This window comes from Epinephelus lanceolatus, chromosome 13 (assembly GCF_041903045.1).
Source record: "Epinephelus lanceolatus isolate andai-2023 chromosome 13, ASM4190304v1, whole genome shotgun sequence".
NCBI lineage: Eukaryota > Metazoa > Chordata > Actinopteri > Perciformes > Serranidae > Epinephelus > Epinephelus lanceolatus.
The window spans coordinates 31,695,004-31,715,817 of NC_135746.1; the positions used below are offsets into that span (position 1 = coordinate 31,695,004).

General features: G+C 39.7%; 1 protein-coding gene across 1 annotated transcript in view; it reads left to right on the top strand.

Moving 5' to 3' along the window:
* The window catches only part of LOC117271173 (connector enhancer of kinase suppressor of ras 3), a 53,375-nt gene that overhangs the window by 404 nt on the left and 32,157 nt on the right, over positions 1 to 20,814 (top strand). Inside the window, exon 2 of the mRNA XM_078174147.1 lies at positions 16,681 to 16,844. Within this exon, the coding sequence (XP_078030273.1) occupies positions 16,681 to 16,844 (164 nt within the window). The remainder of the gene's footprint in view (positions 1 to 16,680; positions 16,845 to 20,814) is intronic.

Genomic DNA, 20,814 nt, shown 5'->3' on the forward strand with positions numbered 1-20,814 from the left:
CTGGACAAACATGGTTTAAGACATGACAGGACTAATATTTGTAAAGAAAATAGGTGTACTTATGAATATAACGTTATCTAAAAAGCACCAGTGAGTAACAGTGACAAAATCAAAGTAAAAATAGGTTAAGTGTTGTGTGAGTTGTATACTATACAAATAACATTACTGCAAAGAAATACATTAAATATTGAGTGGATATATGGACTAAATGATTATGTGCAGTATGTGCATGTATACAGCCTGTGGAATAACGTTATATGTTGATAGTCACAGTTGTGCGTGCTTATTCAAAAACTGGTGCATTTAACAACTGTTAAATTATAAGTTAAAACAGCAGCAGTGGATGCTTTGATGTTACCGGGTAGTTAGTGCAGACTGATCTGACTGGTTTAATGTTTGAGGTTTTTAAAGTTGTTTCTCAGCAGCAGCTTGATCCAACAAATCACAGATGATATTAACCCATTTAATGTAATAGCTTATATGGTGATTTCTGTTGCTTGTGCTCAAATTGGAGCACTGATCTGAGATTTTGACTGTGGAAAGAAGTTACTTTTAGAAGTATATTCATGGTTTACAACTTATTTATGGTATGAGGTTGTAATTTTATGGAAGATTGGTTAGCTGGCTGTGGTCACCAGTGCAGTGTTCACACATTTTAAAAAAGTTTAACTTGAATTGGCTGTTAAAACTTTAAAGTGTATCATAATGGAAAGTGTCATTTTCAAGTGCCCTTATCATTTCAAGTGTTAATTGTAGGGCTGGGTGTCCCTTGAAATGTCTGATACTAGTGCTGATTATAAGCCTGAGTTTTGGCACTGATATCTTAAACATGTTTTCCACTGAATCGTTTTACTCTTCACAAAAGAAGCCAGTGTTTTTAAGAGTTATGTCTTCCAAACAGTGGCACAAGAACTTTGCTGGAATAAAATTGGTCTAAAATTCCAATTCAAATCAGAAACAATCAAATAATACACAAGATTAAACACACAGTGTATTATACTATATGTAATGATGGTCCAAGGTTATTAGGCTTGTCTTGTGTGTGCGTTGGCTGCAGGTTTTTATCTTGTTTGACTGTCCTATTTCTGTTCGGCTGTTGAACTTGGTTGTTGAGTGGCAGCTGGATGGGATTTACTCACAGCACCGAGCCAGGTATTCGTTTTCATTACAGTGTGTCATTAAGCAATAAACAGGCCCGACCAGTTAACAGATCAGCCATAAAATGTCAATCAGGCCCACAATCGTGGTATGATAAAGACTTGTTTTTAATTACCAGGAGGTTTGAACAAGCAGCAGCAGGAGACGAATCGTTTGCGATGCAGTGTGGGAAGTCACTTTGTCTTGTCCTTGTTTTATGTTTTAATATTTGAGGTTTTTGCACTATAAATTAAGCTAAGTAGAAAAGGAAAGAATTGTAGTCAATGCACTTTTTAAAGACATGCACAGGATTCCTATTACCATTCTGTACTGGAAAACGTGGGAGAAATAACACAGTTTTTTCATGTGCAATAAAACAACAGTCCAGGTGTTACAGATTTGCTGTACACATTGTAATATGTGCAATAACCCTCTTACAATCTATTGTGTCTTGTGTTTTGAGGAACAAGTTAAGCTAAAAATATACTGCACTAGTTTAGTTGTTTTGCAACATTTCGAACATCCTGTGATGATGACAGCTCTTGAATGCACCCGTGGTTTGTGAAACCTGTGAAAGCATGATTTTTTGAAATTAAGAGGTAAATTATGGTTCATACTTATGCAAATGACTGTGAGTGACTGTGGTCAGTTTTTGCAAGAGTCCTGCAAAGTCAATTATTTAAATACTGGGAACATTTATGTCAGACATGTCGCTATTTCTTGATGGTTACAAAGATGGAAATGATGCTTACTTGTCTGTCTGGCTCCAGGTTTGGCTGGTTTTAAACTAGGAAAAATAGAGTTGCAGTTGTTACAGTCACTCAGGCACTGTGGGTCACTTTTATGTTTTATTTTAAAGGCCAGATGCCTTAAATTTGAATTTCTTTTCTTTGTCCCATCTTTGCACAAGTTAAATATACTGCTGTGAGAAAGTGAGCATCCATTCAGCCCAGCTTGACTTCCAAAAGCACACACAGACACACACATATACATACCAATACACATGTCATTTGGCAGCACAGACAATGTAGAGCTGAGTGTAATAAAGTCCCAGACAATACCAGCGCATGACAAAGGTCCGCCTCCTGTCGTGTGGAGGGTCAGGAGGTCACACCGTGACACTTGACTGTGGCAGCGCAGCCATTTAACCAGATCTGACCGTTGTTCTGCATCAAAAGAATGACTAACACATACTGGGGTCAGTCACATGACCTGGATGGTTCAATTAAACGTGTTCTCTCCCTGCGTTTCCTGTCACGCTCTCTGAAAAACATGAAAATACAGACTATCAGCAGGCTTATCTTTTTAAATGGTGGATTTTCTCAACACAGTCTGGGATCTAACAGATGTAGTCATTTTAGCTTCTGCACTGTTAAAAGGTGTTCTCTGCTGTTGTTGTTAAAGGTGGAGGTTATATTTGCAAAGATAAACTGACTGTTGATAAGATAACTTACCATGATCAGAGAAGTGATAAGCAGACACTTAAGGCTGCATTAAGGTATTTTAAATTTCTTTGTCTTTGACCTGAATCCTGTTCTAGTATTTACAGTGTGACTACAGAGCAAAGTGCTGCCTCTGGCTATAGGCTGTGTATGTGTGTTAACTCCCATCCTACGACTCAAGCAACAGGTTCTTTTCATGGGAGGTTCAGCCGCCCTCATTAAAATCCTCCTGTTTGATCTGGAGTTGGTTCCCACAGGCCGGCTGTCACCAAGCCGCTCCAGCTGACCACAAACACCACAAATGCTCCATTCAAATTCCTGAAATAATCCTGGGATATCATAGCAGTTGCAGAGGTAGTCAGGGAATTCCGTGAATTCTTCGGAGAAAGTCAGGGAATATGGGTCAACTTCAGAATTCTGCCAGTCCATCTGATGTGCTAATTTAGACTGAGAAACAAGTTTGATCATCAAGTATATCTCTAAATATGGAAAGTCAGAGTGATGATAAGAACTGTTTTCACATTCAGGATGTCTTGGAGATGTTCTTGGTGTGATGTCTTCTTTAATTTTCTAGTCATGATACTTGCTTAATTTTCTATTCAAATTGGCATTAAAATGTCTTAAATCTTAAATTAAACTTTGTAAATCTCACAGGGTCTCGAATATTTATTATTGCACAGTTAAAGGCCTTTACACCGTGAGGGGTGTGATTAAAAAAACACCACAAAAGCCCAAAATTCTTGGCGGCATCAAACTATTTGTTATGGCAGCAATTCAGATTTGCAACCATTGCAACAGGTCTGCAGTTGTCGTGATGTGATGTCTGTCCCTCACTGGTTGATGACTTTATTTGCATTGCGGAAGCTCAGAAAAATCAGCCTCATTCCCGAAAAAAACCGCATCACTTTTTGCAGGGTAGTATTCTGAATCTGTGAAAGTACTCAAGACAGAAACAGCAGTTTGTACTAGAAAAAGAAAAAAGGCTGCGTTGTCATTTCAAAGATTTCCAAGGCTAGTGCCAGTTTGCATTAGAGGAGTTTAGCAACTGACAGTATATTCCAAAGCTAAATTTCAAAGTAAATACAATCCCAATTTACTAACTTCCTGGTTTAGATCCTTTTAATATATGATTAAATAATCTGACAGATTCCGTGCGAGCTTTTGATATCTGTCAGTTTTCAATGTTTTGGACACATTCCAGTCTACTTTGTAGCTCTCAGATCAGATGGAGTCTCTATGTGGCAGTTTCTAATTTCTTGGAGTGAACTGATCAGACAGCTGTAGCTAGGAGGTAAACACATACATCTCAGGGATGGAGCTCAGCGTGTTCAGACACATCCACATAGTTGTCTGCTCGTCTGGCAGGTGCAGTCACATCACAGCGTAAATGATGACAGGCTGGTTGAGAGTAAGAGACTGAATAAACAAGATGACGCATCCAGGTCTGTTTATGAAGGGGTGTGTAGAAATAAAGCCAATGAACGAAGAGATGGATTGAAAGAGTTTAGCTGTGTGCTCAAGTAAACATGGCTGAGTGGATGCACAGAGAGTTGGGTTTTACGTATGAAGTGTAGTTTAGATTTTGTTAAGTAGAAGTTGAACTGGGTATTTGCCCATATCGGCAACCAAAGATATGCTGAAGTAATTTGGAAAATGTGTCACCAGCCTGCTGTTTGTGATCTTTTTCAAAGATTTTTATTTTTTTTCTTAGTTCATAGTCTGGATTTTCACCAAATCTGATTGCTTTCAAGTCTTCCTGAGGTATTTTGCTATCACACAACTGAAAACACCATGTTTTTGACAAATATTGAAACAATTGCTGATGATCAACAAACCTCTCAAATCCCTTGTCACCTCCAGGGTTTTTATTTCCACCTCATGAAAAGTTGACAGCATATAAAATTAGATTATTATCTTCTACATGAACTCTGTGACCATCATCCTAGTCCTTAGCCAAATCTCAGCACCATTGTGCTTTTAATTTGAAGAATGTGATCTAACAAAGCGCTTCCTGCCTGGTCTCTGAAGCAAGGAAGGTCACGTGTCTTAGAGACTGAGAAACATATTTAATTATCTTGACTAAACAATGTGCGTTTGTTTAGCTGCAGAGGCTCACACAGCTGAAAGCATCTGTTACCTATAATCTGGTCTTATCTCTGAACCCTCCCCTCATAAACTGTATAACTAATTGCTTTACAATCAGTTTCACCATAAATGATTTGCATGATAAAACAAATAAGGGCAATATTTATTCTCCAGAATGTCAAAAAAAAACTGATGAGAAATGTCTGTCCTAAGGTATCAGAGCCTGACGTGAAAGGACCTAAATTTTTAAAATAAAAAAATTGAAGTTATGATATGAAACAGATCTCATTCTCGTCTTCTACCCATAGTCTTCTAACATGTAAACAAACAGAAAGCAAAGCCTCCTCTCCTGTGTAAAGGTGTGTAGTTTTAACTCCTCAACTGGAACCAAACCAAACCAGCAACATTTCATCCTGTAAGACAAGATAACAGAAACTCTTTGGCTTTGATCTGATGAGGAGGATTTGAGCGTCACGTGACGAGGTTCCCATCGGATCATGACGGCTGGTTGTTTGCTCAGTGGGAGGAGAACCACTCTCACCTGAGAACGTCATCATCCTGGCCTGATGTAGTCCAGCAGGCAGAACAAGGCTTTTACACTACCAGAGTTGGGGGTTAAAATCTAAATCTAAAAAGCTGGGAGCAAAGCAAAGCCATACAAATAGTCATTTTTTATGCTAGATCTTGGCACAAAAAGGATTGAACGCAGGTGTCATCTGACTGGAGAAGTTTTACTTGGTAATTGGCTGTATTTTGTTTGATACCTTCGAGTACTGATACAGAGCTCTACCACCAGTATTGTGTGCATGTAAAAATGGACGGTTGGTCTCCCACCCAACGTTTTCACTGCAAGTGAATCAGAGGAAACATTCAGGTTCTCTTCACAGAGGGCCTCTTCCTGCCTTTCTCCCTTTGTGAGCAACACTGACGTTGTTCAGGAGGAAGAGTGGCCTGAGCCATGTTCACTCTCACCCCTGTAGAACTGAAACACTTAGTCTGTTCATGAGCTGACTATTTCAATAATCATTTTGTTGGTTAGTTGCAAGAAAGCCAATCCAGTTCCATCTTCTGAAATGTGAGATTTTGCTGCCTTTTTTTGTTAGATTTCGACCGAATATCTTTGAGTTCTGGGCTATTGGTTGGACAAAACAAGTGATCTGAACACGTAATCTTCAGCTTTAGGATATTGTGATGGGCATTTTTTCATTTTCTGACATTTTATAGGACAACCAATTGATTTATGAATCCAGAAAACAACAGATTAACAGATAATGACATAGTTGCAGCCCATATACACCCATATATTATATATTTCTGTGACAACAGCAATACCATTCACATTTAAGAAATTATTCTGGACTAAGGTTGCAACTGAGTAAAAACTAAAAACAATAAAAAATAGATTCATTATATTTAATTATAATTATTTAAGGCTGAAAGAGGAATTATTTTTCCTAAATAAAATAAGATGATTATTCGTTAAAAAACATAAAAACCTTCCCATGTTCCTGTTGATATCTGTGTGACATACATTGATGGATTCTGTAGGAACTGAGCTGTGCTAGTCAGTAATATCATCAGCCTTATTAACGGATCCCAGTTAAGCAGATTGGGAGATTTGCTCAACTTGCGCCAGAGCTAACGGCTCCATCACCTGAACCTCATAAATAATGATAAATTATGACTAAAACCTGCAGAACTGGTCTCTATCTATGATACAACAGAATAGTGATGTAACAGCAGGATGTGTTCCAACAAAGAACGTCCCCTCATTTTATTGCTTTTGGTTGGATTCCCACAAATGTTGGTACAGACATTCGTGATCCCCAGAGGGTAAATATCTGTCACCTGTCTTTTCATTTAGGACCATGGTGTCAACATTTCTACTTCTCCAACACTTCAGGTTATGACAGGATACCTTTGAAACTAATGACTGAACTTCTAACGTTAACATGCTAAAGAGTGCCACATTAGCTTGCTAAATATTAGCATATTAGCAAGCACTTGTTAAAGGTGCTGTGTGTGTGTGTTTTGTTGTTAAAAAAAAACCCCAAAGTGGTTATGTTTAAATCATGCAGTGATTGCACGATATTGGATTTTTTTGCCAACATCCAATGTGCCGATATGTAACAACTCAAATGGTCGATAACCAACACTGATATCGATATATCCACAGCAGATGGAGACTTGAAATACAATTCAACTCAGCGTATGTAATATTTATTCATTTTGCAAAGTAAGAAAAAGCAGGTGGGCCATTTCGGGCTGATACCGACGCCATGCCGATATTATCAGCATGCTATGATATTTCATTTTAAAGCCAATGTCGACCGTTACCAATGATGTGCCGATATTATTGTGCATCCCTAATATTTATATCCACGTTTCTGAGCCCATAGTCTTCTGGTTGCCTTTCTCTGTTGGCACATTGCTACGTTTCTTTGCAAATTACGGCCACCAACAGTCAGCCAGTGGAATGGCATTAAACCGATGATTGGGTTGTGTATCGGTAATGAAAATGCAGAATATGCGATTCAGAAAAAAACAGTGAATACTACTGTGTCCTACCAGTTAGACATACATTTTCATCGTGGCAGTATGGACCTTCCATACTGGTACTTCTGCACCAGTGTCTGGCTGTTACTGGTTGAAGAGAGATCCCAGCTCAGCTCTGCTTTGCACAGAATGAACTCCCACAATCCCTGTTTGTTTGATTTTATAAGACTCCTTAGCACAAATCTGCGCAACGCTCAAGGAAATCCTTTTTCCTTTTGAATAGTGTTTGTTCAACAGTGTGTATGTTCCCTCTGCTGCCTCGTACCAATGAGATGAATGGCCAGTGTGCGTGTGTGTGCTGTAGTGTAGGGTCTGACAGAGGCCCAGTGAAGCTATGAATAGCCTCAGTGCTCTTTTGCCACTTTTCCTCTCCACCCTCATCCTGTTGTGATGGAGGTGGGGTAAATATTCCTTTTGTTGCCCCCAGCTGGGGAGTGTTGGGTCCAAACTCCGCCTTTGTGCTTCGACAACACAACACGTGCCATTTGTTGTAATGAACAAGTGATGTAGAGTTCAACAGGAACAATTTCACAAAGCTAAATGTTATCAAGAAGATAGATCAAATCTGGAGCTCAGTTTAGATGCAACCGTAGCTTTGGCACTTTTCCCACATTTCTGCCTTAATGAATATGACAGACATCTTTCAAATTTTCCCTGGAGGGAAAACATCACTGTCTTGGTAAAAATCAACACTTTTTGTGCAGCTGTCCCAGCAGGAAATGCAGTGATGTCTTAGTTTAAAAAAAAAAAAACTTTTCGTGCCTAAAGAGCTGCTGGAAGCACAGCAACTGGTCGCTACGAAACACCCATGTTTGGTGCCTATAAAGCCGCTGGAAACACAGCAATGGCTCGCCAAATCACAACTGGTTTTGTTGTTTGTTTGTCTCTCGAACAGTGCTCTGCAGCTTTGCAGGCATCTCGCCTAAGTGTTACGCCATCTACCATCTCTTCCACCTCCAGGTGACAAAGTCGTATGCTACACCACTTCAGAAACATCAGTATGATATGTATGAAAGGTACAGATGTAACGTATTTGTGGTTTACAGAAATGTACAATGCCAGCATTTTCTTCTGGTGACTGGGCTGCTCCATGTCAGCAAGAGAGATTTGTGTATTTCGAGGTGGGACTTCTTGTCGAAGCGCCCTGTAAAACGAGGCTGAACATCTTGTTTGTTTTGATCTTTCTGACAAATGATTAACTGGACTGTTTATGAGCAGCTGGAGTTTCACCTGCAGCTCTTTTTACTAAGTTCCTCACGTGTTTGACTGCAGCCGGATGGGCTAACCCACTTTATCATCAGCACACCTTGTAAATACTTGGAGTCACTGTCAGGCCAGGAATTTAGGAGATGGTTTAAACTGTAACCCTGTCATCAAACTAGGTTACTGAAAGATAAGTTCAAAGTTGTAGAGAATTGATGCATTGGAGATTTTCACTCAATGTCTAAAAATAAGCTGCAAAAATAAATCCAAGAGTAATGACTTTTACTGGTTGCAGGGTTTTCTGTTATTGGCTGATGTCAGATCGGAGGGTAAATCCATGTCGAATCAGGAAGAGGTTTTGTTCATATTATTTGAGACCAGTATAAGTTCTGTAAAAAAAAAATTATGTAGAGAATTGCATAGTTATTTGCTCCTGAGAATTTCCTCATTTTTGCAGCCCTAAAAAACATCTTCATAGGAAAGCCATTGTATTCTTAGCAGGAAATATGGAAATGTCCATCTTTTTTGGGAAACTGCCTGGGACCCCATGACCACCCATTTGGCATTTTTTTCCATTTTCAAGGACCAGTAATGAAAAAATATGACATCTGCTTTGCCTTTCGGTCATGTGGATCTGTTGTGCACTGGGTTGTCTGTGTGCCTACCAAAATTCATGGCTCTAGGAGTATATATATATTATATATATATATTTCTAAAGATATTTTATATATATATATATATTTCTAAAGATATTGTACTCTTAAAATGGTCTCCCATCTTAAACACTTTCATAGGGAGTACATATAAGTAAATAGATAAAGTCTGAACATCTAAGATTTAAAAAAGCTCTGTCTGATTTGACCCATTTGTGAGGAAACACTGTAAACCAATCATCAGTCAGTTGTGGTAGGTTAAGTCTGTTTTCTTAGTGGGTAGCTGAGCATTAGCTGGGTAGAGCAATGACTGTGTCTGATGGTTTTGGAGGTGAACCGGCGGTTTTGTCGTCGCAGTAAGAAGTAAAACTTTCCTACCGTGAGCTGCTGCTGCTGCCAGTTGGTACACACAGAGTTTCCCACCAGGAGATGACTGACAGAAAGGCAGAGGCCAAGAGTTGTCAGCAAATATAAGACTGGTCAGAGACAAGACCACGGACAGAGAAATGAACTTTTCTTACATCTGTGACTAAAGTAAACTACAGAGACTGGTGCTTCTTCACATGCACTGCTACAGGTTCATTTAAAGTCTGAAAATCTTCAGTTTCTCCTTGCACCTTTCCTAAAATCATGACACGTTTTATTTCTTACATGAGGAATAATTTATCAGTCATGAGCTTTATCTCAATATATTGTCAGTATTACAAAGAAGCGCAAAAGCATAGTTTGGAGACTCAGCATTTAACAATTTTTACAGGAAGTTAGTGAGAAAGTTGTCAGTGAGAAAGAGGTTCTGTGCTCTTTCGGTAGTCTCCAGTGTGCTTTCATGTAGAGTCAAATTTATTCTGTCAACAAACAGGTCAGTTTCAAAGTGCTTTACAAAGAGCAAAGATTAAAACAGGCTGTTTTCTCTTGTGAACTGTGCTGTGACCTCACAGCTGATTAGATTAAGATTCATGGTAGATCAGAAAAGGCTGGTAATGGCTTTGCTGCTTAACACAAAGCCTGGTAACAGATGAATATTAGAGAGAATTTTATGCAGATTCAAAGACATTTTCTTATTGTCACTAAATCCCATAAAAAGACCAAAACTAAGAATGAATGTATCTGCTGACAAGTATAATGTGTGTATCAAAGCCTGATATATCTTCTTCCTCTGTGCCATACAGCTTCATTGTTGTCCAAAAACTATTAGAAACACATCAAGGAGGAACACTGTTGCACTGGGTGACATGTTCCTTTATTACCATAAACAGACACACTGTAGTTTATTTTGGCTCAATGTCACATACACTGTCCTATTGCCCCATACACACCAGAGCACCAAGAGCCCTATTTTGATGAGTTAAACACCATTTACGGTGTATTCAAACACTTTTGCTCGTTTAATGGCACATTATCTGGGTGCAAATAAAGATGCAAGGGGCAAAGGGGTTTTAATCAGTCTCTTAATTAATCATAGGTGTGTTTTGGGTGTAACATGAATTCAGCCAATCAGTGTCATTTTTAAAGCTAAAGCCTGCACCTGGCGCACTGCTATTCACATGGCGGATTTGGCAAATCCCTGTTTGTGTAATAGGCAGAACGTGTTGTGAACCTGCCCGTGTATGCATCTTACTATCTGAATAATACACCCTTTGAATAGCAGGAACATTCTATGCAATTCTGATTTTAGACCAGGTTTTTGTTGGTCAGTGGCACAATTGCTTTCACCCATCTCAAAATAGCAATACACCAACAATGCACCTGACCACACCTCATTCTAAGACCTACATGTCCATGGGCGCACAGATGGGCTCATTTGCAGCTTGCACAATGTCGGCCAGGGAAATGACAGCTGAGTTTGTCTGAAATTAGCAATGACAGTTGTGCTGCACTGTGCGCTGCTTTGCGCCAGGTTTAGGATAGGACCCCAGATGTGGATTAATCCGCTGCTGAAAATAGTCCCCAACAAATGCACTACCTCTTCCTGTTTGTTTGATTAAAAACATCTTTACAACAAACCAATGGGAAATGAGGGGCACAGAAAGTATTGAGACTCACACACTGTTTTGGTGTTTTCATATTAGTTAGTAAATCATCAAATGTAGATTTAGTAAAAGGCTGAAATATTGTATAGGGATAGACCGATATGGATTTTTTAGGGCCGATGCTGATACCGATTTTTTTCCATCAACCTTAGCTGATGACCGATTATGGACTGCCGATTTTCTTGAGCCGATATTTGGGGCCGATACTGCTTTTGCGCCCTCAATTTACATCAAAAAAATGACACAATGATAACAAATATTGCAGGTCTCAAGTTTAAAATAAGAAACATTTATTGAACAGTAAAAAATACTAAAACAAGATGGAAAGTTGAGGTAGAACAGGTAGAATATTATTATTATTATTATACATTCAAATAAAAAAAGAGTTCAGTGCTCTTAAATCTTCCAGTAATGTCTTTATAAAATAAACAAATATTTAAGCTGAAGCATAAATAAAACAACAGCTACTGTACACAGTAGGATTCGCTGCATGTGCGCTGCAGGGTCTTCCGGCAACACAGAGCTGCCCGTGGATGCCTGTCTGTAAATCATGCCAGGGAAAAATAAATCGGCGAACCCACATGCGTATCGGCCGATGCCGATACAAGTAAAAAACTCAAATATCGGCCCGATATATCGGCCAGCCGATATATCGGTCTATCCTTAATATTGTAGGGACCCTAAATTTGTTCAAATAAAAGTTGATGTGGCTTCAGGATAGAGAGTTGGTGTCTTTATCTGAGCGAGGCGAAGGAAGCAGTGAGTGTGTTTTAGCTTGTTTGGCCCACCTTCCTCTCAGATAGATCAAGTGATAAATATTTCATCATCTGAGTCTGAACCTGATCTCAATATACACTGTAAAAACATACTTCTTAAATATTTGTTTAGCCTATATTCAGTAGATAAGAAAATAACAGAGTAATAGGATGTTTTCAAAGATTTACAGTGCAGCTCAACATTGACTATGACTGGATAAAGCTGTGCACAACAACATTTAATACACATTAGTACAGTTTTTGATATCCAGTATCGAGTTTATAATTGAAGTTTATTTCAACCACCTTAATGTCACATAACTTGTCAGTAGTTTTTGCAGTGTTCTTACGCACATCCACAGTTTGCTGCGTTTCATTAATCCTGCTGCTTGAGAAGCATCTCTGGAGCCAACAACACAAACCGCTCAGCAGTATTTCAGTGTGGTGATCCTGCTCGTTCTCAGCCGCCTGCCAGCCGTTTGAAGCCGATTTCCAACAGTGCGGGCCAAGCGCCAAACCCAACTGCAATGTTCAAAATGTGGAATGAGAAAAATGTTTCAACTGTCACATAAATTAATGACATTTTATTTCTCACGAGAACATTGGATCCAGCTCTGGATGTTGGCGCTGTGCTGGACTCAGAAAACGTATTTATTTTATATTTCAGGTTATCCCAAAGTGTAAATGTACATCTTTACCTTGTGTTTTTTTTTCACCCAATTGAAAACATATCTACGAGAAAGTATGCTTTCATTTGTTTAAAGAAATAAGATGGACTGCCATGACTTGAGCAAACAGTTGAAGCTGGTGAATTTGGACAGGCAGGGAGGCTTGGCCCAGCATTGTCATGCTTTCATTAGCAGGTGATTTGGCTGTCGCGTGACATTTAGCCGACCCTGCTGTGCCGCTGAGAGATTATCGGCCTCCTCGGGTGTCAGTAATGTGATCCAGGCTGTCGCCAACACATTCCTGATGACCACAAACTCTCACCAGCCGCTGTCCGACCTTGACAAAACAGTGAAAGGAGTTTTGTTTGAAATGTGTTCATATTTTGAGCATCAAACCTTCTGCTGTGGAGTTTAGAGGGGTGTGTTTAAGGCAGGGAGTTTGAATATTTCTCTGAGGAAGTTTTGGAATATCATGAAAGTTTGCATCTGGACATCTTTCCATCGACACGTAGGAGCAGAACATGTTTGCTGACTTGTGTCACAAGTTTGTTGCAGCAGCTCAGCTGGAGTAGAATCCAAAACAAGCTAGTGAAGAAGGAGATCTTTAGTGTGTAAACTCAGGGCTGTTGATGTTAATATGCAGTCATTTGTTCCCCTTTTATTTGTTAGTCGTCATGACATCTTGCCTTTTTGCATTATATGTGGCAAAGCTGACATAAAGATTTTAAGATTAAGAAAACAATATTTAAACATGCATCACTGCTGCCAAAAAAACAGTGAAAATGAAGAAACATAGTGAATAACTTTTCCACAAGAGAATGCCCAAAAACAGCTTGACCAATGTTCCAAATTGTTTTGACATGTGCACTTACTCAATTCCAAACATTTACAACAATATTCAAACCCAGAGAAATCTGTAGTTTTAATCAAGGGCTGCGTCATTTAGTCACCATTGCCAGTCAGTGGCATCATAACTTCTTTGTGCATGTGTCAGTGTTGTGGTTGTCTGACAGAAACTGTCATAAACTGATTTTTTATTTAGTTTGAAGCCACATTTTATTTAGATGTTGGTCATTTTTAACTGCATGTTTTAACAGATTTTAGTCATTGGTGGCCTGGATCTTACGTTATCAAAGAAACAAGTTGAGCAAACGTTAGCGGCAGCTCGGCTCCAGTCCCTGCTGTGCCAAACTACATCGGAGAAACACTGTTTTTTGTTGTGAAACTGCTTTATTTTGTGTTTTTACAGTTAAAATGACGGGGTCAGTTTGTTTTGTATTAGAGGAGACCTCTGTGAATAATTCGGCTCCCGCTAAAACCCCTGAACAATAAACACTGAAGGAATTTAACCTAGAGAAAGTGACTGCATTGACGGCGTTGCTTCGTCTTTTGTTACTGTTTTGAGAAGAAAATGACATTTGTACGTTCATAAAATGTCAGGCAATCACAACTTCCCAGAGCCTGCGGTGATTCTGATGTCTTAATTTGTCTGACCAATGGTCCACAACCCCAGAATAAGTGTATAAGAAACACAAAAGCATCAAGATTCACATTTGAGGAGCCAGAAACAGAATGTCTGGGCCTTTTGCTTTATAGATGACTTTAATGATTGTGTGCTAATCAATCAGTTCACTAATGTAGATTTCTTAGTCTGTCTGCCGAAGATCAAAATTTCACAAAACTAAGAGCCAAAATTGCTTCATTAAAAAGGTTCATTTGTTACCCTGCGTGGTTTTAACTTTCAAACATAAAGACATTTTGCTCTTCATTGTGATCAGAGGTGTGGGCTGGCGACAACACAGAGGTGTCACATCAGCAGTTAGTTAAAGAGGAATGTTTCCTCCCTGCTGTCAGCGTGACTGTCGGCCATCTGTCGTCCTGCATGTCCGTCTGAAGACAAACTGGAGTCATAGAGTTTCTTCGGGACACTTTAATGACCACATGCAGGGGCAGTTGTTTTCTTCTCCACTGTTCACACCAGCTCAGGCATTTTGTTGGCCAACTGATCCAGCCTGCTGCTAAGAACGTCACAACATCTGCCATTTGGTGGACACGGTAGTGCAAAAGCTCTCTCAAACTAGCATGCATTTTAGTTCACTTCAGAAACAAACATGATGTATAAATATGTGAATCTGACAATAATTATTTTAATAGCTTAGACCTGTATGCACCATAAAAAGGTATGTGTATATATACATGCTTTAGGCTGCCCTTGTTTTATACAGTATATAGGCCCATTTCCACCGCAGGAACTAATTTTATGGGGCCGGGGCTGTTGGTGCGTGTCTCCACCGCAGGAACCACCCCCGAAAGACAGAGAACTTTTACAGGGGCTAAACAAGTCCCTGCCTCGGAGTAGGTACTCAGAACGGGCCCGAGAAACTCCTGGCTGGGGCTTGGGGATCACTTGGTGCTGATTGGATATACTCAAGGCGGGATGTGACGTTTTGTAATTAATGTCATAGGGGGTCCCTGCTCTGTCTCTCTTTCAGCCAAAACCTCTGAAAACCTCTGTTTTAAAACATTACAATAAGAATTAGTGAACCTGAGGCTACTATAAATAGAGCAGATTTTACAATTAAAGAAGTATTTCAATGCTGGAAAGGTGATCTTTTCACAAGACAAGACTGTTAGTGTAGTAGAAAAACACAAATACCTAGTTAACAGAGAAAAAGGGCTGTAGCATTTGCTTTTGCACGAGAAGCAGAAAACCTACAACTACCAGAATGCACTGCGACCACACCAAAACAATACGCCGAGAGTGAAAATCTGATACTACAGCTAAACAGAGCAATGAAATATGTTTCTGAAGACATTAATCATATTAAGATGAATCCTTGTTCTAATCACTAATGTGACCTGCTACAATGTAAACAAAGGTGCAAAATATTTTATGAATTTCACACATTCTTCAGTGTCTCGGTCATTTACAAACCAAACACATGCTAATTCTCACCGAGGTGAACACACTGTCTGCTTGTACTGATATGTGTCAGTAGAATCGTGTGGCGGATGCTGGTTGATGCTCTTCCATTGATCCAGCGGTGAGAACTCTTTTATCTCGTCTCCCGCTGCTGCCTTTCACAGAGAGGTCACAGGTCAGAGTTCAGGGTTGGGCAGAGAGTGGCGCCACTGGAGCTGATGGCGTCTTGCTCAAAGTCACATGATGTCATGGGGATTGAAGGTGGGGTCCTGCCCGTCTAGGGCGGTCCAGGTCTCCTCCGCTGGTTCTGCAGGATGTATTCGTTAAAGAAGCTTTGACGTTTTTGTTTTATGTTGAAATTCAGTAGAATTTTTTTTAAAAAGAAGTGGGTGTTAGTTAGTTTTCATTGATGCTGAATAAATGAAGAAGTCGAATTTTGGATATTTCCACATCCAAGTGTCATTTGGATTTCAGTTATCTCTGATGAAGATTAGTTTTGGCATTTTTGTAAACTTCATGAAGTTTCTTGACCCCCAAACAAGAGCTACATACAGCAAATTAAAAAATATAGAGAGTTGATGGTGATAAATGAGAAGGATCAAACCCGGGACCTTCTTTGTGTAGGACTGTCTGTCTAAACCCAGAGTGATCCTGAGGGGAGGCGTGGTGACGTGGCAGGGTGGTGTAAAAGCTGTGATGGATCAGCAGGAAGAGTCAATAAGTCGGTGTTGACTCAGCAGCTTTGTTTGCTGTCAAACTTGAATGGATCATAACAGGCTTCCACTGAAACTCAGCTGCTGAAAGAAAACTCTGTCTTAGTATCGTTTACTCTCTCACACGTGTGCAGAGCTTGTCATCTTCATCCTCTCTATGAATATGTTCTTTTGCTTATTGAAATAAGGGTGGCATGGTGGTGCAGTTGTTAGCATTATTGCCTCACAGCAAGAGGGTACCTGGTTCGAATACAGGGTGGGGGTGTCAGGATGGGTTTCCTCTGGGTGCTCCGGCTTCCTCCCACAGTCCAAAGACATGCAGGTTGATTGGTGACTCTAAATTGGCCGTAGATGTGAACATGAGCGTGAATGGTTGTCTGTCTCTCCTGTGATAGTCTGGCGACCTGTCCAGGGTGTACCCTGCCTCTCAAGTGCTTTCCAAAAGTCGTATCTCTCACTTTACTCTTCCTTTGGTGTCCCCTCTCAGTGTGATGTGTCTCTGTCTGTCCCTTCAGGTCTGGATGACAGCCTGCAGCAGTACATCCCGTCCTTCCAGGGGCAGCAGGTGGACGGGGAGAAGCTGCTCAGGATGTCCCACCAGGAGCTGCTGTCTCTGGGCATGTCACGGGTCGGACACCAGGAGCTGGTGCTGGAGGCCGTGGATCTGCTCTGCGCACTGGTCAGTAACCAATGACATCTTCGAACAAACTTCATCCTTGTCAGAGTCTTTCTTTAGGATGAATATCAGTGGGGTAACATCAAACTAAACCTCACAGTTCAGTATGTATGTTTGTGTATGTATAATGTTGCCATGGAGACAGTGAGTGAGCCGTGGGCTACAACTTTTTTTCAAGCCGATAATTGTGTACCTTCTAGTCAATTTACACTATGAAAAGCCACGCTGAATTAGCTATAGGCAGTTCCTGTTTGCACTGTAACCATGGAAACAGACAACTATTATTGGATTACTTATGATACTGAAGAAAAGTTAAAAACGTTATTGTTCTCAGGCAAGTGCTGCATTTATAAGCAGCGTCTTTGTTCTGTGATTTCTAATCAGATTTATGGATGTTTCAGTCAGTGCTTGAAAAACTCTAGGTTTTACAGCACCTTCATGGCGTAATGGTCCTAAGGAGGGTTATGACGCAAGATCTTAAGTCATATGAAGCATCATTTTAATCTAACAGTATGTGCATAATTTGACTCTGACACTAAGTAGAGAGACATAAAATGCTGCAGTCAGCGCAAAGGGTTAAATCATGCTTAACTCTATGTGCTCTAGAACAGCAGCCAGATCCACAGGGATGAAAACTCCTGCGGCTGGTGATAGTTTCTTTGTCTTTGTTTGAATCTGCAGTCAAAGGCTGCTTGTGTGACTCACTCTGCTACAGACTCTATCTGCAGTGTAATCACTAATGAATTCATATGTTTAATGTAGCTGTTTACAGACAAATACTGTCACATGACTTGGCTTCATCAATGTCTACGTACGGTTTTTGTCCGATCCACTGCTCTTTCTTCAACGCTGTACATTGTCCCGATGATTCTACCTGTATGGGCAGGGCACACTCGACAAGTATGATTTAGCTAACACTCAACAACCAACAAACTGCCACAGCTTTGTAGGTGAATCTCAAAGTTCTGTTCACCACACACTGAGACATAGACAGGAGTTATTCTTAGTCCTGTACCAAACCCAAACATCTGTATTCTGTTACACCCCAAATAAATATTTGAAGCAGCACAAAGCAGCTTCACACACACTGCTGACCTCAAGTTGCAGTAAGTTATCTGATTGTTTTAGACCTCAGAAGCCACCAGAAATGCTGTAACATCAGTAGCCTGCAGTCAGCATGGTGATTATACCCAGTGGACAGAGATGTGTACATGCATACACATCACAAACAACACAGCTTTTTCATGGTACATATCACCTCTCCTGCTGACAATAGCTTGAGAGCAACAACAACTTTTCTAAACGTGTGACTACGTCGAAACTGAGCATCCGGCTCATGAAGTAGCTCCGTGTCCATCACATGGTCTGATAGCATTAGTTTATACTGGTCCTGGCTCTCATGCAAGAGAATGTGCTGATGTAAATAAAATGCACTCTGTTCAATCTTTATCAGATCTGGCAACACGCCCACACTGCTGGCTTTAATACTGCTACACTGTAAAAAGAAAAAACATAATGTGCCAAAGGTTTTTGCAGAAAACTAAGTATTCGTGAATGTATTTAAAATGTTTTGTTTCATTGTTCAAACTGAAACTAAATTATGTTGAATATCACCGGATGTCCTCCTAATACATGTTAAAAACAGTACAAGCTATACTCCGTCAAACCAACTAAATTATCTGAAAATGGTCTGTCACAGATTGTCTTCAAAGAATTAAAACATGAACAACCGCATTTAAGATATAACATGGCAAAATGAAAAAAGTTCCACATTAAAAGGTGAATGAGGAATTTCACAAAATGCCCTCATGATTTTAAATGTTTTAAGTATTTGACCTCAGCTGCAGCCAACACATCCTGACAAGAGCCAAACATTTCTTGTCAAACAGCTCTTGTTCAAACCAGTAAAAGTGTTGACCTGCAGACAGAGCCCCTCAGTCAGCTGTTTATGAGCTCTGACTGTCTGTGTCACAGTGAAAAGGAGGATTTACAGTCAGCGCTGAGGTTTCATGGTGTAACTGAACTGAATGGGATCCAGCAGGCTTTTTAAATGGAGCCTGACACTCTGCTGTCACCGCTGACAAACAGTCAAAATAAAAGGAGCACAGAGACAGTTATCAGACATACTACTACTACTGTTTAAAGCTTAGTGAATCATTTATTCTTAAATCCACCATTATCAGCATTACTCCAGGGTCATTAAAGTCAGTTTATCTGACATGTGGCAGATAACTTTATTTGTTTATTACAAGGGAAATGGCTTAAAAAGTTCACTTCAAACATCTAAAGGAATCTGGACATTATGAACAGATGCAGATCACTTTAGGGAAACAGTTCCTAAAATCTTACACCCTATTTTAGGTGTAAGAATGAATGATGGTTATATGGGGCATTTTTTGCAGTGTGGGACTTGCCCAGAAGTTGTCAGTCATTTAATCAGTGTGTGAAAAATGTGCTAATGGGGTGAGATAAGTTTGTGTCTGATATGACTCAACTTGCTGCAAGTGAAACTGGTGACATTATCTTGAAATGAGGCAGATGGACTCGATCTAACGGTCCTCTGGTTCTTACTGTACTGTACAAGTAGTCAGTTCTGTACTTTACTTAAGGTCAGTGGTTCCCAACTGGTTCCAACTGGTCCAGAGTGCAGACCTGCATGTCTGTGGACCATGGCATGACACAGAATTACACTAAAATATTGCCAAATACCCTAAAGGTTAAAGGCCATGGAAACAATGACCCATAATCCTACATTAACACAATATATACTTCCAAAGGGACCAGTTTTGATTATTTACTTCACATGACAGGATTCTGTGTATGCGTTTTTAATTGTGACTACCGATTGTTGCAAATTTAATGAAGATTAATGTTCAGTTACACCTCTCTACTTCTGTCCATTCACATGCTCTCTCTTTTCAACAAACTGGGTAAATGACATTTAAATACGTTTTTTACCACGAGATAGACAGTCTTTTCATAAAACTAGGCTGTCTGTGCAGGAGAAAGATGCAAATACTTTTGAAATTGGTGCAACATAGCCAGAGAAAACAGAAAAAGGACTGTGTCATTCGCTTCTGCTCACAAGGTAGAAATCCTGCAACGACCAGAATGCACTGCGCCACAGTGGACCAATAAATGCTCCTGCTGGTAGGTGATGCAATGCAAACTCGTCCATTTGAGACAAGTGGCAACCTCTGGGGTTGAAAATTGAAGCCAATACAGAAGTGCCAAAATCTGTCTTTCTTTGAACAGCCATTAGAGGCTGGCTCCAGAAGCCAGTCAATCCCCATAGACCCCCATGTTGAGATACCCAACTTTATAGCAGAAATAAACTGTTTACAGCCTGAAACAAAAACAGTTTTTATCTCTACACCTAATTTCAACTGTACAGGATTAATTATTTTTTATAACTCACCTGTTTACTTTTTATTAAGACTCAAAGTTGTGTCCACAGGTTACCACAGTTTATTTATACTAGCCACATTGTTTAAAGCTTGTTGAAGATCATAAAAGTAAATCAGTGTTGCTCAAGTTACTGAAACTTAGTTATTAGTTACAGTTATTAGTTACTTTACCAATTATTGCATATAGCAATTAGTTATTAGAGTAAGTAACTTTTGTGCTGCCTTTAAATTTAATTATCTTTTTTAGGCACACATAATTAAATTATCTGTGTTTCAGGGGAATAGTGTGGGACAAGACAACTGTCAAATTTTATCTACAGTAACTCACATAAGTGAGTACACCCCTCCCATTTTTGCAAATATATCATTATAGCTTGTCATGGGACAACACTATAGAAATGACACTTTGATATAACTTAAAGTAGTCAGTGTACAGCTTGTATAGTAGTATAGATTTACCTTCCTCTGAAAATTACTCAAAACACAGCCATCAACATCTAAACAGCTGGCAACATAAGTGAGTACACCCCACAGTGAACATGTCCAAATTGTGCCTAAAGTGTCAA